The 25,060-nt window shown below is 40.4% G+C and overlaps 1 protein-coding gene across 1 annotated transcript in view; it reads left to right on the forward strand.

Annotated features, from left to right (window-relative positions):
• The window catches only part of VPS45 (vacuolar protein sorting 45 homolog), a 60,820-nt gene extending 36,655 nt beyond the window's left edge, over window positions 1–24,165 (forward strand). Inside the window, exons 14-15 of the mRNA XM_037167994.2 lie at window positions 1,183–1,314; window positions 23,540–24,165. Coding sequence (XP_037023889.2) covers window positions 1,183–1,314; window positions 23,540–23,627 — 220 coding nt within the window. The 3' untranslated portion in view covers window positions 23,628–24,165. The remainder of the gene's footprint in view (window positions 1–1,182; window positions 1,315–23,539) is intronic.
• The last annotated feature ends 895 nt before the right edge of the window (window positions 24,166–25,060 follow it).

Here is a 25,060-nt window from a genome sequence, read left to right on the forward strand (position 1 = left end):
AAATTATCTGAACATTTTTAAATAGAATATCTGATTCTGTTTCCAGACAGTCCAACAAGAACAAATACTCTTTCAGTTAATTCCTTCAAGGTTTTTTAAGAAAGGGAGAGACAAAAAGAGAAGAAATATAAACAAACATGATTTATTTGTAAGCATGTATATGTATCCTCTAATTAAAGCTGTTTCTATTTAGTTTGTGCTGTAACCTCTAAAATGGATGCCTCTGCTGATATCGTTTTAAATAATGTCCAGTAAGTGATTTAACAAAATTAATTGCCTGCTAAAGTTAAGTAGTTGTACCTTCTTTTGATGGCATGAAAGAAGAAAAACAAGGCAAACTTTATCAGTTTTGAAAATAATATGATCTCCTTCTTGTTGGTATCTGCAGAAGGAGCTGATAGGAGGACCTGTCCTTTTTGTTAAGAAACCGTTGTGGTAAAGACTGACACACCGAAACTACACAGTGCTTCCCACATGGGGCTGGTGACTGGGCTGGCGTGTCAGGATGTCTGGTATCAAAACGACACTCATGGGGGTTTTGTTTGTTTGTTTCCATGGTTTCTTTTTCCCGGTTTATCACAGGATTCAGGGACAAAAATTTTAAAAACAGGTGGAGTTCCTAGAAACGTCATTAATTTCTGTGTCCCATTCTTTTTTTTTACACTCAGAGTACTAAATGTTTCTAGTTTCCATGTTATGGGACATCCAAATATACCAATACTTTCCAAAACATGCTGAGGTCCTTGGACGGAGGCCATCATAGTGACACTGAACTAAACATTTCACAAAGGTCCAATACATGGAAAGAGATGTGTAGTGCAAGCACAAGTTACTGCTATATTGATACGTCACAGTGAAGTACTCTGCAGCCTCTTAAATAAAAAAAAGAATATTTCTGCATTTGGTTCCAGCAAGCGCTATTGTGCTATTCTGAAATCCACAGCACAGAAATTATAAGACATCCGCTCATAAACTGAAAGCAAATCACTGTTCAGCATTTCTTGCTCTGTTTCCTGCCAATTTCACATAATTAAAACTTTTTTAAACCTTTTATTCTATTTCGCTTCCTCCACCAAAAAAGACGGATTCAGAAGTTAAAATTGTGTATATAATGGTAACAACAAATGTTTGCCTTTTTGCCCTTGTCTTGTCCTACGATATTAAATGTCGCCATTATTGCAGACCCCAGGACATCATTGTGTTTGTGATTGGAGGAGCCACCTATGAAGAAGCTCTAACAGTTTATAACCTCAACCGTACCACTCCTGGGGTGAGGATTGTCCTGGGAGGAACCACGGTGCACAACACGAAAAGGTAAGGGAACACAGCCGGTCCTGCCACTCTGTCCCCTTCCCAGAGAGAAAGCTTAAATCCCCTTTCTGTGGGAAAAATCAGGTCAGTGCTGACCAAACAGCTGAAGACCAAAATGCATCAGTTCATAGGACAATTTTGAGTCTGTGTGAGTTGAAAGATCTGTACTCCATGAGGTTCATAAAGTACTTGATCAGGTCAAAAACTTGAAGAGTAAAGACCTGCCTGTACTTCTTAACAATATACATTTCCTTTCTATGTTCAGAGAAGGAGAAATTAAAGGCAATTAAATTTAATTGCCATATACTGGCACTTTGAAAATACCTAAACATTGCCCTGGCTGGTGTAGCTCAGTGGATTGAGCACAGGCCTGTGAACCAAAGGATCACAGTCTGATTCCCAGTCAGGGCACATGCCTGGGTTGCAGGCTAGTTCCCAGCAGGGGACTCATGAGAGGTAACCATACATTGATGTTTCTCTCCCTCTCTCCTTCCCTTGCCCTCTAAAGATAAATAAATAAAATCTTTTTAAAAATACCTAAACATAATGGTATTAAATTCTTCGAGTTTTTCTATTTTGTTGATCATTACATTCATCCAATAAGTATTTAGAAAGAATAAAAGATGAATAAGATAAAGATCCTATCTCAATTAAGTCATTGTCTATTAGAAAACAAAGAACATTAAAAAATAAGAAAATAAGTACCTGGAGGGACGGATAAAAGAGCCATAGATTCTCAGAGTGGCTAAAAGAAATTACCAGTGTTTCGTGGAAAAGATGGTTTATAAGGTGAACCTCGGGTAGAAAATGGAGAACGCATTCTGGGCAGAGGTGACGATGTGAACAAGTCATAGAGAGCTGTAGGCAACGTCTATGGACAGAGAACAGCAAGCGCTCATGTCTCTTACATTTTCTGTGTCTGTAATTGGCTGTGTGTAAACCTGCCCTATTCTGTTGGAAAACATGGCCTTTCAGTTGTATAGCCAAGGACATTTAGTATCTTCTGGTTTCTTAAGGTGTTATCATACCTTTTTTGTAAGAAGATTATTATTTTTTTAATTGTTTGGTAAAAATTTTAAGTTGAAATTGGTAACAAAATGTATGTATCCCTTTCCAGGTTACTTTTTTGAGTTTTAGAGAAATTGAAAATGTTGTATTATTAGACAGAGTCCAGCACAAATAATGCCCCTTTTTTTATTACAAAGTCTTTTATTACAAAATCATAAGCATGTAATTCTGTAACATAACACCACCCTCAAGCACACCCTATGACATTTTAACCGAAATGTTCAAATTAAAACTATAAATTATTATACCCATATTATTACCCTACCAGCCACACTCAAGCAGGCCTTACTTCTGCTGGACCTGTATTTTAAAATAATTTCTAAATATGAGCAGCAAGACTGACTATAATTCCAGTTTTTTATTTTCTAAGGATAGACTTGACCTACTGGAGACCCTGCAACAGGATTTCCCAAGTTGCAGTGTGAGGATGTTAGCTGGCCAGAGGCCTTTATGCACCTACATGTAATTTGTACATAAAGTTTTATATGTGTAAATTGGGTACATGAACAATTCTCCACTTTTCTAGGGGAATGCAGTAAATGTAGCATTGTAAATAAATATGACTTTTATAATAATAAAAAGAACAGCAAGCTGCCAACTAGCTGGACTGTGCTAAGAAGTAGAAGGTTGATTGTGACGGCAGTGTGGGGGTCACCAGAGGGCCAGGGGTCGGGAGGTAGAACAGGGTGCAGGGGTCAAGTACATGCCAACGGGGGCAGACATGACTGGGTGGTGAACACACAATGTAGTGTACAGATGAGGTATTCTAGAACTGTACACTTGAAATCCATATAATCTTATTAACCAATGTCACCCCAATGAAATTAATGTAAAAAATGTTTAAGGTTAAATTGAATGTCATAATTGTAGAAAGTCTTGAATCCCAGGCTGAGGAATTTCTACTGTCTTCTGTAGAAAATGAGGAACCATTGAAAGTTTAAGCAGTAAAAGTACAAGCAGACCACTTTAACTACCATTGCATTTTGATCCTTTCAGACCATTTCCTGAGCCTGTGTAAACGTTTACGCCAGTGTGTGGGTAAAAGGGGGTCTTATTGCACATTCTGTTTTATAATGCGCATTGTGCAGCCTATGATGCAAACATCTTTTACTGTTGAATATATAATCTTCATTCTTTAAATATTACTTGCGGGGTTGATTGCCTGGGTTTGAATCCTGACTTTCCCTCTGGCTGTTTTTGTGACCTTAAGCAAATTACTTCACCTCTTTTTTTTTTAACATTCAACTATTACTTTATTTATATTACTGTGCTTAAGTTACATGGAAATAACAATGAAGCAGTTCTGCCCCATTTCAGGGAAGGTTTCCAATCAACGCCAATTACTTAGTGACAAATAACTAGGAATGGTGACATCTGTGGGTCAAGACTGACAAGGAAGAACGAGCTCTGGTGCCATGGCTCATCTCCAACGAGAACCTGGCACAATGGCCAGCACAAGCCATTGTGCTAACACTGAGCCTTTAGCGCTGGCCACATATTTTGAAGCTGGCAAACCAAGTAAAATAACTGGGTTTTTTAAAAAAAGTTATTTAAAATGAAGCCAAAAGAAGTTTATATACAACTTTAAGTTTAAAGCATGTTTCTATACACTATTAGGTGGAAAACAGGAAATTTAGAAAGAAAAGTATATAAATGATAAGCAGATAGCTCAAATGTAATATCACAAAGCGAATATATCTATATAACCATCACCCAAGTCAAGTAATATCGTACAACATTACCAGCAGGTCCAGAAGCCTCCCTTATGAATCATAGCCCCTTCTTGTCACGAGTGATTGCTACTATTTCTGTTACCATAGTTTTACATGTCCTTAAAGGTTACTTGTTGAATGAATGAAGAAATAGAGGTTAAAATTAATCCACTTCTACCTTTCTCACAAATAAAACAAGAATCCTAGCGTGACCTTTAAAAGGATTTCTAAACACCTTTCTCCCAACTTTCAAGCTGTCATTATTCAGCATTTTGGGTCCACCTTGTTTTTATAATCCCCAAATTAATCATTATTATTATGTTCAATAGTCAATATTTGTTTAGATTTATGCACATATTTGCTCTCTCCTGCCTCTTTCATGTAAACCTTTTTTGTGATCCAGTTTTCTTGTTATTAAAGAACATTATTTGGTAGTTCTCTCAATTACTGGTCAACTTGATGTTTTTTATCTAAAAACATCTTAGTGTAGCCAAGTGTAGAATTCCAGGTTGATAGCTTTTTCTCAGCACCTCAAAGTCAGAAGGCAACAGAATACTATTTTCAATTGCTTTTAAGATGTCTATTCTCCATATAATTGTTTTTCATTTGTAGGCAATGATTTCTTCTCTGATTCTTACTAAGATTCTTTTTGTCTTTTCATGTATTTATTTCAGTATTATGTATCTAAATGTGGATTTATTTTATTTATGCTAGTTGGTATGAAAATTCATATTTGGCACAATTTCTGGAAATTTGCCAGTCAGTATTTCTTTGAATATTGATTGCCTCTTTTTCATTTCCCCTGTCTTCTCCTTCTGGAACTCCTATATGTTAGGCCTTCCTTCATCTATTCTTCATGTCTCTTAACCTCCCTTTTAAATATATTATCCATCAGTTATCTATCTCTCTGTGCTACCTTCTGTGTAATTTTTTCAGATCAATATTCCAGTCCAATAATTCTCTCTTCAGCTATGTCTAAATCTGTGTTTAATTTATCATTTGGTTTTTAACTTTAAAGATTTTTTTACATGTGTTCTGTAATTTTGGATTATGAGTTTTCTTAAAATAAGGTTTTACCTATGGGACTTATTAGGGACCTAAGTTGAAGATATATCTCTTTTGCATACTTTTCCTTTCATTTAGGCCAGGTACCCAAAATGTATCATTAGTTTGGAATTATTTTTCATGTTAATTTCTATCCTAAAGTATTCAAGTTTCTTTGTTATCTCTCCATTCAGATAGAAGATTTTTGGCTTTCTGGTCTACCTTTTCAGTGAGGGCCATTCTGATTCCCTTTCTTACTGAGGCCTAAGCCCCCTGGCCCGCTGTGGCTGTTACAGGTAGTGCCCTTGTTCATGAACACTGGCACACAGCTATTGGGCAGTCACATCATCAGTCTATGCTCATCAACCTGAGTTTTGGTTGCCTTTTTGTGATGACTTTTGGAGATTTACTTTCTTAAGAGGTTAGCTATTCATTTAAAAGGATGTTTGTCATTTTTTCATCCAGCATTTCCATGTGTTTTATTGTAAGAGGATTTTTGCCTGATCTAGTTTGCCTTGTCTCCAGAAATGGGAGTGTCCGTGTGGTTATCATATCAGGAGAGGAAAAAATGGTGCTGACATTCTATGAACTTCACTCTCAATTGAAAACTATTAGCTGGTATTATTTTGAAGAGTAGCCCTGTATCCCAAAAGGTCAAACTGAAGTTTTTGTACCTCATTCAATAGTCAGTGGGTTGTCATTGAAGATTTTTGAGCACAGGAGTGACATAATACTATCACAACCATTTTATTCAGGTTTCTCCCTTTGCTCCTGCTGCTGCTAATAAACATTATTTTCATAGTTAATATTTATTGGACATCTATTATGTGCTAAGCACTCACTGTACTGAGTACTTTACATATATTAAGTCATTTTTATTGTTGTTCAGTTACAGTTGTCCCACCTTTCCCCCCATTGCTCTCCCCTGCCCCAACCTCCCACCCCAACCCCTGCTCCCACAGTCAATCCCCACCCCATAGTCTGTGCCCATGAGTCCTCTACTCACGTGCCTTGACTTCCCCCTCCTTAATTTTTCCCCCATAATCCCCCCTTCCTCCTCCCCTCTAGTCACTGTCAGTTTGTTCTTTATTTTCATGTCTCTGGTTCTGTTTTTGCTCATTTGTTTTGTTGATTAGGTTCTACTTATAGGTGAGACCATATGGAATTTATATTTCACTGCCTGGCTTATTTCACTTAGCATAATACTCTCTAGTTCCATTCATACTGTGGCAAAAGGTAGGAGTTCCTTTTTTCTGCTGCATAGTATTCCATTGTGTAAGTGTACCACAGTTTTTTGATCCACTCATTTACTGATGGGCACTTAGGCTGTTTCCAGCACTTGGCTATTGTAAATAACACTGCTATGACCACTGGGGTACATAGGTTCTTTTGAATGGGGGATTCAGGATTCTTAGGGTACAATCCCAGAAGTGGGATCACTGGATGAAAAGGCAGTTTCATCTTTACTTTATTTGAGGAAATTCCATACTATTTTCCACAGTGGCTGTACCAGTCTGCATTCCCACCAACAGTGCACTGGGGTTCCCTTTTCTCCTCATCCTCACCAGCACTTCTTTGTTGATTTGTTAATAATGGCCATTCTGGCCTGTGTGGAGTGGTATCTCATTGTGGTTTTAATTTGCATCTCTCTAATAGCTAGTGACGTTGAGCATTTTTACATGTGTCCATGGGCCCTCTGTACGTCCTCCTTGGAGAAGTGTCCTTTGTAGGTGACTGTCCCCTTATCTCTTGCTGCTTCTAGAATTCTCTCCTTCATTTTAATCTTGGGTAATGTAAGTATGATGTGCCTTGGTGTGTTCCTCCTTGGGTCCAACTTCTTTGGGACTCTCTGAGCTTCCTGGACTTCCTGGAAGTCTATTTCCTTTGCCAGATTGGGGAAGTCCTCCTTTATTATTTGTTCAAATAAGTTTTCCACTTGTTGCTGTTCCTTTTCCCCTTCTGGTACCCCTATAATTTGGATGTTGGAACATTTAAAGATGCCCTGGAGGTTCCTAAGCCTCTCCTCATTTTTTTGAATTATTGTTTCTTCATTCCTTTCTGTTTGGTCATTTCTTTCTTCCTTCTGGTCCACTCCCTTGATCTGAGTCCCAGTTTTCTTCCCATCACTATTGGCTCCCTGTGCAATTTGCTTCATTTCACTTAGGGTAGCCTTCAATTTTTTCATCTAATTTGCGACTAAAATCCACCAGTTTTGTGAGCATCCTCATCACCAGTGTTTTGAACTGTGCATCTGATAGGTTGGCTATCTCTTGGTTGCTTAGAAGTATTGACTCTGGGGCTTTGAGATGTTCTTCTGCTTGAGCCATAATGTTTTGGTTTGTTCGTGCCTGTTACAGATGAGAGACGAAAGCTTAGGTGTTCACCAGGGCAGGTCAGCCTAGCGGCTGGTTTTGTGACTGGGAGCGGGGTCAGAGAGACAGTAATGGTGTTTGTTCTCCTCTCTTGGATTTCAGTCCCTTCTGCTGCTTCCCACAAGCAAATTGGGCCCTTCTGGTGCTGGTTCCCGGGCAGGTGGGCTTGTGTTAGTTCTAGGACCCTGTGGGTCTCCCCAAGGAACTCTCCTGTGAGGCTGGGAGCCTGTCCCGGCACCTCAACCCCGGAAAGTTTTTCAATAAGTGCTTTTAGGCTTAATTTCCGGTCGCTGGGGCCCTGGGTTGCGCGGTCTATCTCACTGACTGTTTTTAAACCTGCCTGGTATCTCGGCGCACAAAAGTGTGTCTGTGGTCAGCCAGCCGCCTCGAGAGCCTCACTGGGTTTCCATCTGCGCCTGGGTCACCAATCACCGCCTCCTCCTGCCAGGACCCCTCTCCACTGGCTGCCGACTCCACCCCTCTTTATCAGTCTGGATGAACAGTTCGTTGTTGTCAGTTTACTTTTCTGTCTGTTTGGTTGCATTTTTGTTTCTAAATCTTTGTTGTCTTTAAGTTTGGTTGTACAAGGAGGCACAGTATTTCCACTGATGCCTCCATCTTGGCCGGAAGTCAAGATAAGGTTTTTATAATTTACCTTTATAAATATATCTCTTCTAGCCAATAAGTAAATAATGAAATGAATCACTGTCAGTAAAAATATTGTAGAATTTGTATTTCAGAGCTCAATTATTTTAAAGCCTTAAGTATAATTGGAAGCAACATAGTTTCAGCTTTTAGTGGAAATGCTCAATTAAGCTACCATGGGTATTAGTATTGTGTAAGTTCACAACTCTTAATACATATTGAAATCTTAGATTCTTGATAAATAGAAAAATTAATCATTTTGAAAATTAGTTTTATACCTGGATATAGTAGGGCTGCTGTGAGCTAGCAATAAAAACCTCCTATGGGGGAGCAAAAAGTTGTGTGATTTGTTTCTGTGAAGTGTTTATTTTTGTGGGGAATTTATTTGAGCAATTTCCTATGTAATACGTGGGTTTCTTAAGGAAAAGTCCCAAAGAATAAAAGACTCATCCTTGACCTCAAGAGCTCTAAGCACAGAAGTACTATTATTTTGAAAAGCGTTGGCCATCAGGAAACAGAGTATACTTCTAGATGTGCCAGGACGAGTTTCCTCTTTTTATGCTTGCAGTCATGTAAAATATGGTATGGCGTCTGGATTAGTGTGTGTCCCAATAAGCAGGGAAGAAATAACATCTGGTGGCTGAGGAAGTGATGCACTGCCGTAGAAGCCGCAGCCCTTCCAGAATGGGAAATGGCTGTTGCAGGATATTTCTGGGATACAGCTCATATGATTTCCTGGATCTCTTAAATAAAAGCTGGAATCACTATAGATTTTTCTGCAAAAAGTTGTGTGCACCACCACTTGCCAGTTTATGAGTTGGGGCAAGATTGTTGGTGATCAAACTAATTTCCTGCGCACTAGAAAGTTACACGAACCCTTAACCTCTCGTTGTAGCAGTTTTAACCACCCTCACCCTGGGATGCCTTCTATGAGATGGCCTTTTCTATAAATTGAAACAAAATTGTAGTTGTTGATCAAAAGAAAAGCAAAGAGTAAAAAATTCTTTCCTTCCCTCCCTGGTATATTTCCAAAAATGAATGTAATTTTTGGTGATAGAATAGGACCTGTGTAATAGGACCAGATAAAACCTTAAGCCAGAATGTACTTAAAGGTATATATTCCTTGGATTTTTTTAAAGGAAATATATAGAGTTGAATATGAAATTCAACTTACCATTCACAGTTATTTAAGTTGCTCTTTCTTAAGCACTTTATTTCTTTAAAATAGGTCTTTTGTGATCATAGTTTTCAGTGAGTCTAGCACTGACCACATGAAGCAGAATTCTGCAGGCCTGCTGTGGTTAGGTGATTCGCTCCCACGGGGCAGGCCTGCTCTCAGGAGGTATGATCGTGACTGTCCTTGTTTAGACTTAAACACTATTTAAAATGGAAGGTGAGGGAGGGGGAATAAGATATGGGGGATAAATGGCATGGAAAAAATACAGTAAAAAATAAAAAACAAAAAGGAAGGTGTGCATTTACTACTAAGACACCAAGGAACATTGCAGAAGCTACAATATTATCTCCTTAGCAACATTCTTAATAAAATTGCCTTCTAAGTAAAGTCAGGCAGTCAATATTTTCCTCCCTCTCCATAGCCATATAAATTTAATATGAATTTTTTATTGCTTTCCTGTCTCCTTTTGTACATAATACAAAGAAATAAAAGATAGAGATTACAGGGGCCTCCTTAAGGCATAACTCCCATGCTTTTTCCAAGGCAGAGAAATTGCCCTGAGAAAGGGTCTCGGTAACGGTTTGCTGCAGCAGCGCCCGCCCGGAGCAGTCAGTCCGTTTGTCTCTAGGGTCCGTGCAGGGTTGTGGTGTGCGGACTGTCATCTCCTGTCTCGGTGTCTGCACTTCTTATGGAGTTACTTCCCTCCCCACTTACAGCTTTTCTCTTCACTTGTCTCCTTAGTCATACTACCCTAATGTATCCTAAATTAAGGAGCAGTAAGTCAGATTTCAATGTCTAAGAATTACATGTGACATGAATTCTACAATGCTTTCACCAACATCTATGTGGAAGAGTCAGAAATCATATCACCTAGTTATGAGTTCTAGAACAGATAAATAAATATTTATTGAACAAAGAGTCAATAGTTAATTCATTCATTCTTCAAACATTTACTGAGTATTGAGATACCTTTGAATAAAGATCCAAACCCTTGTGAAGCTTACATTATCATATAGAGGGAGACAGAAATAAACAATAAACTTAATAAATAGTAAACAATGAACTTAATATCCCTTTAAATGGGATATTAAATCAGAAGGTAATATCACCATGGACAAAAAGCACAGCAGGGTAATGGGAAATGGGCAGTGGGGGTGAGGCACACCACCCAGTATGGTGTCTGGAAAGGCTGCATTAGAAAGAGATTTGAGCGAAGACCTGAAGGAGGTGAGGAGGGAGTGAGCCAGACAAGTGGGGGAAAGAGCATCTCAGGCACAGCAGAGTTGTGTCCTAAGGCAGGTTCATGCAGTGTGTCCAAGGGGCCTGGAGAGCCTGGGGTGGAGCGTGCCAGAGGACAAGTAGAGGGGACGCAGGCAGAGGTATCTGGGGCTGGCGGTCATGGAGGGCCTTAGAGACTGTGAGGACAAGTGTTCACCGTGAGTTAGAGAGCGTTGTGGGATTTGGGTCTTTTTTCTAAACAGCTTTATTGAGGTATAATCCACATATCGTACAATATACCCCTTTAAAGTATGCAATTCGGTGGCTTTTAGTGTATTCACAGACATATGCAACCATCACCACAGTCAATTTTAGAACATTTTCAGCAGCTCAGCAAGAACCCTCCTCCCCCAACCCAGCCCTAAGCAACCACTGATCTACTTTCTGTCTTTGTAGATTTCCCTGTTCTAAACATTTCATGTAAATGGAATCAAATAACATAGTCTTTTGTGACTGTCTTCTTTAACTTAGTAAAATGTTTTCACAGTTCATCCATGTCATAGCCTATATTAATACTTCATTTTTTTTTTGTAGCTGAATAATACTTCCTTCTGTGCATATACCATCCTTGGCCCATTGTCAGTGGTGGACGTTTGAGTTTTTTCCCCCAGTTTGGCTGCTGTGAACATATGTGTGCCAGCTTTTATGTGTGTTGTAAAAGAGTTTGGAGAAGAACCATGACAGCTGGCTTGTATTTCAGCAGGATCACCCTGGCTATCAAAGCTAATATGAATTAAGAGAAATGTTATTTCTCTTAAATGTTCAAAATGAACGTGTGTTATCGAGAAGAAAAAGAAAGCAAGTTCCTAGATCTGTTTAAATGAACCCCACCCATTATTTATTCACCTACGGTAGACTGAGCTGTTACTCTAGTTGTGTTTCTGATGCACATGATCCTACCTTGCAAACAAATGAGCATCTTGGTTTGCGTTTTGAGCTAGCTTGCCTATCACTTCACAAGTTAATCAATATTAAAGAGTTCTAGTCCCTGCTGGCAGCAATTGACACGTTAAGTTAGCTGTGTGAGCTGAGCGGCCAAGAAACAGATCCATATGGCCGGAATCGCTCCCCCGGGAGGAGAAATCCCTCTTCCTGCAGGAACTCAGGATAGAAGGGGAGAGGAAAGGGAGGCAGGGCGAGCGTGTTAGCCGGCAGTGCCGTCTGGGCCTGAGCCCCACCTGAGCCGCAGGTGACGCGGGCACTTCCGGTCTTCAGCGTGGTCAGTTCAGAGCCTCCTAAGACTTTTGATAAGGAGGGTGCATCCTGCTAGAGGGACTCCAGATAACAGCCCTCTCACTGCCACCTCCTTTCACAACGACACATAGTATGCTCTCTGGAATACTGCGGGATTCAGTCACAGTCTCCTTAGCTCGAAGCCCGCACAGGCATTAATGGTCCCATTTTTCAGTTATTTTCTCTCTACGTAGCAAAGGCAAATGCAGGAAAAGAGGCTCCCCCTACCCCAGGTAATTCATGCCTATTTAATTTTTAAAAATCAATTATGAAAGTCAAAATTATTCATAATACCACAATCCAAAGTTAACCACTATTACTATTTTTGCATATTTCCTCCTAATACTAGTTTTTTACCTAAAGGTTTTGGAGTTTTGTTTCATGTTTTGCTTTTGACATAATTAGGATCATGTTGTCTGTACAGCTTTGTAGCTTTTGTTCTCACTTTTAATTATATTGAGAGCATTTTCCCATGTAATTAATAATTATTTAAAATAAACTTAATGTCTATATAATTTTAATTTTAAAGTGTGCCTTTAACTATTACTATTTACAATTTTTGTTTGATATAAAATAATGCTGCAGTAAACATCGTATACATTGATAAACCCCGTCCCATCTGATTATTTCCTTCAGGCAAAATGTGCAGTGAGGCAGTCTCAGATATTGCTAGTAGAAGTACAAATTGGCTAATAACTCTTCTGGAAAGTGATTCGACACTATGTATTCAAAGGTATGGGTTGGCTTCATGGCTCTTACTGCTGTTGAGGCTTTGCTAGTTTCTTGATTTTTAAGAAGCCCTGGCTCAGGTGATGAAAACGTCCTCCATCTTGATTGAGGAAGTGGTTAAATGATTGTACACATCTGTCAAAATCATCAAACATTATACTTAAAATTAGTAAATTTCATTGTCTATGAATTATATCTCAATAAAATTTTGTAAAGCACTGTGGTACCAAACTGATAACTTTTTCCTTGATATAGTCAGAAAGATAAAAAGATGATTTAAGGAAGAGTTTCTTCTCCCTGAGTAATTCAGTGTCACTCAGTGCTGTGCCCTAGAACCTCCTGATAATAGCTGGTGTTATGAGGCACACGCTTCCAGAAACACCCATCTTTTCCTAAGAGGGGTTACGATGATGCCGAGAACTAAAATTTACTTAGCACATGCTATGTACTAGACACTGTTTTAATACTGTATACTTGTGCTACCAGTTAGGTAGCCACTCCCCACATGTAGCTATTCAGCCCCTGAAATGTGGCTGGTTTGATGTGAGGTACGCTGTAAGTGTAAATATACACTGGATTTCAAAGACTTGGTACCCAAAAAACAGAATAGCTCATTAAAATTTTTAGTTGATAATGTTTGGATATATGGGTTAATTCATATGCTATTAAAATTAATGTTGCTTCTTTTTACCTTTTATGTGTTTATTAAAATAATTGAAATTATATAGCAACATGTGACTTGCTTTACATTTTTATTGGGTAGTGCTGCTCTCCCCATTCAATTTTGTTTAATTCTTATGACAAGGTAGATATTTTTATGATTATCATCAACCTCATTTTTCAGATGAGGAAACTGAGGTACAGAAGAGCACCTTGTCCAAAGTTACAGAGCTAACAAATGGCCAGTATGTGCAGCTTCCTGCCTACAGGGGAACACTGTAAATCAAAGCAGGAGGGGAAAAATTATACAAAAGTGAGGAGTCATTTAGTTTTGTTTTGAGATTTTTGCCATCCAAAGACAGTTAAGAATGAGATTTATCACAGCATTGCTTTTTGAATAAAAATTAACTTGATTAACCAGTGGCTGCTGTTAGTTTCATCACTGCCTGAGACGTTGCCTAAATGTTGATTGATAATACAATTCAGAGAAGGTCAGTAACATTAATGCTTTTGTAGAGAGTACAGTTTAGGGCTTAGAAAACAGTTGGCATTTTGAATTTCTCTAAATACATTTGAGGCTGCAAAGGGGCTGAATGATATCATTGACAGGGACTTACAGATTTCTACCTAAACAGGTAACACTAGAAACTTGGACCTTCTCCTGTAACCACGAGTTGGTACGATCTCTGAATTATTTACAGAAAAATTAGGATCCTGTGACAGACTTTGCATTTCAAAGGGACAGGAATCCAGAGGAGACTCTTCTTCACTTTTGGGCATTTCAGGATCAGCCTTGAAACTGTTGGAACCATCACCATCTTTGTAGAGATTTGGGGGGCGTTTACTTTCCTCCTGTGATGGAGCGTATCACCTGTCACTGGCCAGTGCATATGAGCGCTGAGAGTGAGGCTCTGTGCAAGGTGCTGGAAAGATGGTGTGTGGTCTGCATCCTTAAGGATCTCAATGTCTAATGGGAAAATAGGCATATAAATGAATAACTCTAATCAGATGCTTTTTAACAATTTTGAATTTAACCCACAATTCAAATATCATGTCCCCTGATTCTAATCTATTTGTGCACCGGAACTTTTAATTAAAAATAGCTTTTCATTACAAAATCAATGCATAATCCTTGCAGGAAAAAAATTTAAATACAGCTAAGGAGAAAAGAAGGTAAAAATATCCATACTGTTGTCATCCTGTTATAGGAAATGTCAACATCTTTTTTAAAAAATATTTTATTTATTTATCTTTAGAGAGGAAGGGAAGGAGAGGAGAGAATATCAATGTGTGGTTACCTCTCTTGAGTCCCCTGCTGGGAACTGGCCTGCAACCTAGGCATGTGCCCTGACTGGGAATTGAACCGCGATCATGTGGTTCCCAGGCCTGCGCTCAATCCATTGAGCTACACCAGCCAGGAAAAATGTCAACATCTTGATATATAGCTTCTTAGACCTTTTTCTATTAATGTAAAACGAGACAGAGAGAAGGAGAGAAACATCAATGTGTGAGAGGTACCTCAATCCTTTGCCTCCCACACGCCCCCAAAGGAGATCTGGCCTGCAACCCAGGCATGGGCCCTGACTCAGAACTCAAGTACTTGGGTTCGCAGGCTGGTGCTCAATCCACTAAGCCACACCAGCCAGGGCCACTTATATTTTTAAATAGAAGGGAATATACTCTCCATGTACTTTCAATGAAAATACTTACATGTGTCATTTTTGATAATTGAATAGCATTCTATTGTCTATTGTGCCATAGTTTATTTAACCAATCCTCAGTTTGTTGTTCACTCAACAAATACTTATTGAGCACCTACTGTATTCCAGGAACTATCTTGAGACTAGATATATAGTGGTAAAAAAAATCGTTTGATATTATTGTTCATAGTTTTTCACTGTTGTAAACAGCGCTGTAAGGAACATCATTATATATATATATGCACTTTATACTTTTGTTCAGTTCAGTTGTTTACTTGTCCAGTTGTTTATTTGGGATCATAATAATTGAGCATAAACAATGTGCTGACTACATTACACATGTTAACTCATTTAACCTTTACAATCCAAGAGGTGATATTGTTGTGATTCCAGTTTTTAAATGAAAAACTGGAACACCGAGAGATTAAGTGATTTGCCTTAAGTCATGTAGCAAGGAATCCAAGCTCCGCTTTAGGTGACCCGCACACCACTGGCAACGCTGAGACAAGCGCCTGCGACTGCAGGATGCTACATCACCAATTTGCTTACCAGAAAAGCTTTACCATTTTATATCTGCACACCATGCCCTTGCCAAAACTGAAGTTAGCTGCTCCCGATTCTTAAAAATAAATTTAAGGGAGGGGAGAGGGTGGGGCCAGGTGGAGGTGGGAAATGGGAGAAAAAGTGGGAACAACTGTAATAGCAGAAATGATTTTTTAAGAAGTGAAACAAAAAGGAAAAGCAGATAGAAGACTAAAAAAAACACTAAATTTGAAAATCATCCATTTATATGGGAAAAAAGTTGATTAAAAAAGTTCACTTCAACTTCAATGTGGAGAAAAAAGATAAACAGTATGAAACTAAGAAAGACCAATAAATGAAGAGGGCAGCAGTAAAGACTGTTTGGGGTCAGAGCAGCCTCGGCTCCAGGTTCCAGGCCCTTGGAGCCCTCCATCCGGCCCAACCGTCTCTCCCTCTAGGGCACTTTCTTGTTCAGTTTAAGCTTGTTTGAATGGGTTTCTGTTTCTTGGCAGCTGGAACGTTTTGTGTTTTAGGAAAATTGTCTCATCTCTTACGAGTTTGTAGGATATCCTTTGTGTAGTATGCAAGACCCAGTGCAGCATGTATATATTTGGATTCATTGGGTTAAACAATAAAAATTTAAAATCTGAAAGAAAAGCTAAAAAATGCTGCATAGTGGCACAAAAGTGACTCATTTCCTATATTATCTACAGTCCTATCTTTTTATGATCACAAAAAGTGTTCTACAAATTTTTTAAAGTTGTCAACATGATGCCACTGGGATTATTAAACAGCAAAGCACCAAGCTGATTGGCCTCAGCACACCCCGAGTTGCCACTCCTCTGCCAAAGCTGTACCCCCTCCCCTGCTGAGCGGTGCATCCGTCAGGACCCATGTTCCTCGCTGGAATCAGCATTAGAGCTTTGGGGCAGCATGGGATCTGTTATTTATAAACCCCCTCGGGTACTCTGGTCTTTTAAGAGGCAGCACAGCATAGCAATTAAAAGCCTGAGCTTCAGTGCTCTTAATTGGGATTTTTAAAATCCCAGTTTTGCCAGGGTATCCACTTGCATGACCTTAGACAAATTACAGTCAAAGTATCAGAACTCCAGGGGCTTCAGAACTCATCAGACCCGATACTTGTGGCATTGAGGGAGAGAAGATGCGTCATCAGTCGCCGCTTGATCACCAAGGTACCACCGTGTTTAACTTTCCTGTGGCTCAGTTTTCTCAACAGTCAAATGGAGGTGATAGCAGCTTCTTCCCATCACTATTGTGATGACTGGAAGATTCCGTACATGTGAAATGCTTAGAGGAGAGTTTGGCACAGGGTACACACTCAGTGTTGCTGCCGCCGCCATCCCTCTCACATTTGGAGGAATAAAGTAAAGACAGACTTTGGATATTCATCATTGCCACCTGTGTCAGCACACATACTTCTGAATCACTTGTTTTGAGAACCCTCACTTTCACATAATTCCAGAGCAGAGTTACATTACTATCCCAAGTGGGAATGTGCTGGGGCAGTGATAAAATGTACTAGGAAGGCAGTCCAAGTGCCAGATGACTTCTGTGGTCTGTGAGGAGAAAAAAATCGTAGGAGCCCAGTTTCCATTTGCGCTCACTTAAAATTTCCCTCCGAGGCCCCCAGAGCCAGGGCCTCTATAATTCACAGGCTTGCATAGAGCCACCAGCATCCAAACTTTCCATGGTTAGGTTATCGGGGCTTGCTTTCCTGTACTTTTTTATGGTGGTCACCATTTCCATTCCTGTAGATGCGGTTGCTCTGACAAATTGACGTAGTCTCAGATGTTCCCAGTGGTAGAAAGTACATCTGGAGCTCTTTTTGTTCTCAGACGATAACCTCCTTTCAGACCTCTGTGTGACCAGTAGTACAGGCAGTTCTGCCCCTGAGGAATGAGTCTTTTGCCCTGTGGACTGTGAAGGCAACGCTTTCTGCTCACACGATGCTCCGATAAGTACACAGCTGCACACATACAGAATCCTACCGGTGGCTCTTTTTGTCCTGTTTCTCCTCAGTGGGGGAGGAAATAGGGCAAAGGGCTGTATTTGTTTGTTTGTTTTGTTTTGCTTTGTTTTTTGTTTTTCGTGAACCAGGCATCCAGTACTGAGGTGGGAACTGGGAAAAACAGCTGCATTTTTAATAGGCAGTTAACATTTGTAGGAAAGCGTCATAGGCTAAAACGACCTCAGCAAAATTGGTTGTAATCAAGGGACTATTTATTTTATATCCTAATTTCATGTTTCCCAAATTCTCTTCCACAGAAAATTTGTTTGGAAAGCGCTATATCCTTCTTGTGAAAATTCACAACTCACATTAGCATATTAAAGATTCCAAGAAACTCCCGAGTAAAGAAACCCATTCCACTTTTTTCTTGATTGTATTCTACTATAATATTTTATATTTATAAAAGAATATATGTAAAATATGTTAGATAATAATATAAGGAAGAGCCTAGAATATTTCACCTGACCCGAGCTGGAGTATCGCTGACAACATGGATCTGAGTTTCTCTCTGAGTGACGTCCCCGTGTCCCTGCCACGTGTAACCACTGCCCTAAATTTCGTGTTTAGTTTCTTTGCTTTAATGGGGGAGGAGGCGGTGAATGTTTTTATCACTTATATATGTATTTCTAAACAGTGCATTGTTTAGTTTTGCTTATTTTTGAGCTTTATAAAAATAGTACCCTTTTTTTCATTTAACACTGCTTCTAAGGCTCACCTGTATTCCGGGTAACCTGGTTCATGCATTTTCAGGGCTGTGTAACATTTCCATTTTGTGAACATACCACAGCTTACTTCTCTATGCACTGTCCACAGTGATTTGAGTCGCCGGGTTTTTTGTGGTGTTTACTATTTCTTTTGCTCCTATCAAAGAGCAGCATGAAAAAATGTGAGCCAAGGAGATTAATTGAATGTTATAATTATGTTGTTAGCAAGAGTGAAGATATTTATCAAGTAGTTGCTTTATATAAGTAACAGTTCAAGGAAGTGACTGAAATACACAGAGAATAAGAGGTCCCCTCTTTGCTGATTTACTAATTGTCCAGCTGGAGAGCCAAACAAATGTGTATTTCTCCAGTTAGGATACAGTTAGTCCCCGGTACCCTGGGAGGCGCAACATGAACATGATACCTCTTTTGGAGTGTCCATTTTCATATAATTTGGGGGTATTTTCAGGGGTAGAATTAAATAATTTAACTGATGAGTACCTTAAAATATTTATCTCAAAATGTAAAAGGTTCCTTTATGAAAAATAAAATCAGGCATATTTTAAAACAAAATACCAGACCACAAAGGAAGATGTAAGCTGTAAACTAATTTGGACTATACCCTCAAAGAGTAATAAATTCTCTCTCTTCTTGTTGTTAGGGGGTTTTAGGTACAAAAATTTGAGAAGTGTTCATGTAAGTTAAATAAAACATGTCCTAAATAGAAACAATTAATTGTGGCACAGTAATCCGGAAATGCTTCACAGAGGAGATAGCATTTAAGCCAGACCTCAGAGAAGAAGTTGGATTTCCATTGCAACAAGGAGCTGTCAGGACTGAGCAAACAACACAGTTGAGGACAGGAGGGGGAAAGTGGTACAGCATGTTTGAGAAATAGTGAGAAGTTCTTTATGGGTGCAGTAGACAGCAGTCAGGGTGTGCGATTCCTGCAGTTTTCAGATGTTGAATGCCAGCCTTTTTCCTGGTTCCTGATGAAACTGCTGTTGGATTGGCCTCTGCATGGCTAAGCCCAGAGACAGCTTTTAGCGCTCATTTCATGGGACTTATCAAGCATTGGATCAAGCAGGTGATCGGTCCCTTCATTTTGAAACAATTTTATCACTGAGCTTCCAGAAACTAAACTATGCTGGTCCTCCAACCTCACAGCCATTCCTTTTCTCTCTTTTGCTCATTTCTCCTATTTTTGGAATCCTGGATTATTGCCTTCACACTCCCCTCCACCTCATTCCTTAACATCTCTAACCTCATCTTTTACTTACCCAGTACTCACTTCACTCAGCCACACGAGCCTCTTTCCGTCCCGAACCCGCCAGGCCTTGCACTGGCTCTTCCTCCCGGTCACGCTCCATGGCCTCCATCAGCTCTTGGCTCGGGTGTCAGTTGCTCTGTGAGGCCTCCTTGACCACTAGGTTTTAAAACCTTGCACCCCCAACACCTTCAACTCTCCTCCAAACCTGCCTTATTTGTGTCCAGAGCCTTGTCTTCATCTAACATGCTACCGCCAGCCAGTATAGCCCCATGGTGACAAGGACAAACTGATGGCACAGAGTGGCACGCTCGATGCTTACATTACTCTTAGTAACCAGTGCCACCCCAATCAATTTCATAATTTTTTCCTTTTTATTGAATGTATTGGGGTGACACTGGTTACCAGAATCATGCAGGTTTTAGGTGCACAGTTCCACAACACATCATCTGTACTCTGTGTTGTGTGTTTACTACCCCAAGTCACTTCTTTGTCCATCACCATTTACCCCTCATACCCTTCCCTACATACCCCCACACCTCCCTAATAATCTTTTTTTAAAGAACTACGTCTGAAGCCAGATTGTCTGGGTTTGTGTCCCAGCTCTCACTTTCAGGATGCATGACCTTGACCTCTCTGTGCCTCAGTCTCTTGGTAAAGAGCAGTAGTTTCCATCTCGTTAGAGCAGTGCCTCGCGTACAGTGAGCGACATGTGTTCACCATTGTTATATTTTAATTATTAATTTTATTTTCCCTCCCCCATTGGTACATAAATTACTTGAGGGCAGATTTTTTGTGTACTTTTATTAGTGCATTCTCAGCTTCTAGAACACTGTCTGGCATGTAGCAGGCACTTAATAAATAACTGTTGAACAAATTGTCATCTCTGGAAAGAGTAATGGGGAGAAGAATTAAGATTTGATTTCTACATGTACTATTTTTAAATTTTTACAAAAGGACTGTATCCCAGGTAGTGCGTGTGCCCCGAAAAACTCATAGGCTTACGTGAAAAATGGACATGCAGACAAATGGATTCCTTAGGGGAACAAAAATGTACAACTGGGTTTTAAAAGATGCAGTTTCACTACAGAAAATGCAAGAGGTGGCACAGCCTTCTAGGCAGGGAGAGCAGTTTCACGCACAAGGAGAGGGGTGTGAAACGTCGGAGAGGCTCTGAAAACTGGAAGCCGTGGAATGGAGAGGAGAGTTTTCAGTATTTTAAGCTATGAAAAGTTTTATCCTATCCTTCTCACCCATTCCCATACTCCAGCATCTCTAGCTCAGTGTTTGGTTGTAATTAGAAGGCTTATTACTCCATTAAAGCAAATATCCTGAGGTTTATTTTTTTCTCATTATTTTCCCCAAAATCTTTTTCTATCTTCCTGCTCCCCAGAAATTCCACTCATTTTTTTCCATCGTAGCACTCTTCAGATTTGAGTCTAGACTCCCTCGGTGTCTTTGGCATGCTAAGAAACTCCCATGTGATTTCTGTCTGTGGAGTGTAGTGAAAAAGAGGAAAAGACAGGCAGGAGTTTTTTTCCTGCTGTTATAGCTTTGTTTGGGAACACAGTTGTTCTGCTCAATTACTTTAGTAACTAAAATTTTAAATCCTGTGTTAGTCTCTAGTCTAACAAAGACTTAAAAGTGAAGTTTGTTTTTCTGTGTGGGATGCAAGACTTTTTTGAGGTTGACTTTTAAAAATCAGGGCTTTTGCCCGCCCACCTTCCTTCTTTCCCCCGCACTGGGAAAGCACCCTCAGTGACGGCACCGCAGACCGGGACAAGCAGGGGCATTCACTCCCTCGGTGGGCGCTGGGTGCCATCTCTGTTCTCCCAGGTCTCATCAGGTCGTGATCACGTGTTGACTGAGAGCCCTTCAAGGAGAGCGTCCCAAGTGTTCATTCGCCCCCGGCTCAGTGCCTGCCTCATCATGATGCTCAGTGAACACTTGTTACAAACTGAGGAACTGGATTGGATTATAGCACCACCGCAGAAGGGGGTTTGAGTTTACTTTTTAAGTGAGACTGATTTAAGGCAACCCTAGAAAAGAAAAATCATTTTGTGTTGTTGTTTTTAAACATGGTCTAAATTTGGGGTACAGAAGCCAATATGTTCATCGCCCATAATTGTCAAAGCGTTCTGCCATGACTCATCAAAGGCCCCAAATAGATACTTTTTAAAAAGCCACAATGGCCCTAGGAAACAAAATCAGGCTTGGAAAATATAAATAGTGTTTATATTTTCCCTGCAGTTAAGAATGTGGGGTCTTGCTGATACACAAAGGAGGATCTTTACATATAATTTCAGGCAAGTTACTCCTTTCCTACACCATGTAACAGAGTCTGAAGTGAAGCAAAGCTCACCTGGGAAATTCCTATAGTGTTTCCCAGCACATATGTTTCATTCTTACTAAAAGTCATTTTCTCACCTTCAAGTATCTCCGATCCATCTGGCCAAAAAGCCAGGCCAGATTTGCTTCTACTCCTTTTTCTCTATCTCACCATTTTCTTTTCTTTTGCAAATGGATTTGGGCCTTAAATCCTCTAAGCTCAGAATCTTCCAGGTCTAAAACTACAAATCAGTGGTATTAACAAAGTACCTGGTCATTCTTCCAACCCTCTGTCTGCTATAGGTCTGTCTCCTGAGAGCGAGTCCACCATACTTGAACTTGCTGCCCCAAAAACTCCTGTCACAGAGACGGCTCTCTTGCCAGTGGGTAGCTATGTTATTTAAATTCATTCAGTCCGCGTACCTTTATTGAGCACCTACTAGGTGTCAGCCTCTGTGCTAAGCCCTGGAGATCCAAGCTCAGTAAGTCTGAGTTCCACCCCAAGGAGCAACAGCCCCACTTTAATGTGGCAACAGCAGCACAGAGAGTCCCTGTCCATAGCAATACGGTGTTAAAATAGCACTTGGGCCAAGTGACCGTCGTGATGGGCATGATTAGCCCAGCATGAAGGAGTCTGGGAAGGTTTCACAGAAAAGGAGACTTTGAATCCTTGGCTTTAAAGAATGAAAAAGGATTTCACCCACAAAGCATCGCCTGTCATTTCGGACATGGGCACACTAAGAGCAGAAGCGTAAAGGTATGAAAGCTCACGGCACATTTAGGGAACCATGAGAGGCTGAGGATGGGTGGCACATCGGATGCACCGTGGGAGTCGGAACCGGACACGTGGGAGGCAGCACTGTGTGGTGCTGACGGGCACAGCTTCTACAGCCTGGGTTCGAATCCCAGCGAAGCAACTTAGCGGTCGTGGCCTTGGCAGTCACTTAACCTCTCTATAGGTTTGTTTCTTAATTTTGTAAATGAGAGTAACAGCCTCTATTTTAGGCATATACACACATACACATGGCTGAAAACCATTCTCAGAACAAAGTACATAAAGTACTAGTTATTACTGTGCCACATTATGAATGGCCTTGATTTTAATCTGTACATTAGTCTATAAGCAAAAAAAGATTTTAAAGCAGGAGAGTGGAGAGTATGCAATAGAACATATTCTGCATTTTAGAAAATTAACTCTGGTGCCACTTAGGAGAGAGGATTGAATGGAGAAAAGACTAGAGGCACAAGTTCTGAGGCGGTTACAGAGCCTGGGTAGCTTCCCGGGGCTGTAAAGCTGGGGAGACCCTGGGCGCCCAGGCCAAGGCCAAGGACGTAAGATCTCATTGTCCTCCCCTCCCTTCCACCCTCCCCCGAAGGCTCTCAATAAAATGGTTTGGTCAAAAAATATATATAATAATAGTAAGAAATGCTGATGTAACATGGTTCTGAGTTAACATAGTAGCCCTGCCCTTAAACAGTCCGAGTCCCTGATTAGATATTTCAAACTTGAAATATTAGTCTTAACAGATCTCACGAGTTTACTGCTAAAAGATAATGAGAACTTGGGGAAGAGCGCCGAGAGCGCCCCCTCTGGTCTGGATGCTCAGTGCCGACCAGGCGCTTCCTCCCAAACATCAGACCGGGACTTCCTGGATTCTAGTCATATCTTTCCATGTAGTTAGATGTCATGAGCAAGATATTCTGTTTTGGGAGATGCATTTTTATTTTTCCCGTTGAGTAACCTCCAATCTACTGGTTAGTTTCCTAGAGGAAGTTCTGTCTTCTGGACTACACAGCCGAAGCAAGGAGAGCTCTCAGGCTCCATCGAGGTCAGCAAGCAGAAGGTGAACCGGAGACGGAAAGGCGAGGAGAATGGCGCAGCTTCCCCTCCTGCCTCGCCGCAGGCTCTCTCACTGACCAGAGGTGCTGGAGAAGAAGAGCCCTGGGTTTTGTGCTCGCCCTTGTAACCCATCTCCAGGCGGCCTGCTGGTCCCTGAACTGTTGGCGCACACGCCAAGACTTCCGGGGATGAGCTGAGAATAAATCTAAGGCCATCCCAACCCACTTTTCTCATGGTTTCTTTATCAAATAAATAAATGTATCCCTTGTATTTAATAGCACAATCTCTTCTGTTTCTGATGAATTTGTTGGGATCTTACTTGACAAAAGGGTTGAGAGAGCTTGGAGGAGTTTTAAAAAGCAATCATTTGATGTACATGCTACACGTTCTCCCTCCTCTTGACCCCTTTACTTGGCATTAACCACATTCCTGCACAGGACATATCTGAAAACTCATCATGTTTTGTAAAGAGTCATCCAAAAATTGCATTTTTCTGTGGCACTGAGAAACCGTGTATGACTACAATAAAAATCTACTTTGTGAAAAGATACAAGTGATTTGTTTTTGCTCGGGGTTAATAACTGCTTCTGGGAATTCAGGAGGTAAGGCGTGAGCTGGCTTTACACCAAACATGGAGAAGCCAAGTGTATCAAGGCAATAATAAATTCTGGTGTCAGTTTCACTTCTCTTGAAAATAGTGGAAAGTGACAATGTCTTTAACGCCAGGAAACAATGGCATCCTCAAATCGTAACAAAAACACCACAGCACAGTCCCTTCCTGGTAAGCCTTTTCTATTTTTTTTAACCTTTCTTTTGTGTTGATAAACATTCTCAAGCATCAGCTAGCCAAGGCTCAAGTCTGTATCATAGTTATGTGGCTTTGAGAATGTCATTTAGTCTCTTTGTGGCTCAGTTTTCTCATATATAAAACAAGAGTAATAAAGTACCTTCCTCATAGGATTGTAAGGATTAAATGAGATCAGATAGTACATCTGGGATACTATGCAGCAGAAAGAAAGAAGGAGCTCCTACCCTTGGCGACAGCATGGATGGACCTGGAGAGCATTCTGCTAAATGAAATAAGCCAGGTGGTAAAAGACAAATACCATATGATCTCACCTATAAGTGGAACCTAATCAACAAAACAAGCAAGCAAGCAAAGTATAATCACAGACATTGAAATGAAGAACAAACTGACAGCAACCAGAGGGGAGGTGAGAAGGAATAATGGGGGGGGAGGGGGAAGGGTTGTCAAGGAACATGTATAAAGGACACATGGACAAAGCCAAAGGTGAGAAGGACTGAGGGTGAGCGGTGGGGATGGCTGGTGTGGGCAGGGAGTGATGGGGGGGATGGAAACAACTGTTCTTTAACAACAATAAAGAAATAGAGAAAAAAAGAAATAAAACACTTAGAACACCAAAGCACTTAATGAAATTAA

Source organism: Artibeus jamaicensis, unplaced genomic scaffold (assembly GCF_021234435.1).
Source record: "Artibeus jamaicensis isolate MK-2021 breed Jamaican fruit bat unplaced genomic scaffold, CSHL_Jam_final contig_1715, whole genome shotgun sequence".
Taxonomy (NCBI): Eukaryota; Metazoa; Chordata; class Mammalia; order Chiroptera; family Phyllostomidae; genus Artibeus; species Artibeus jamaicensis.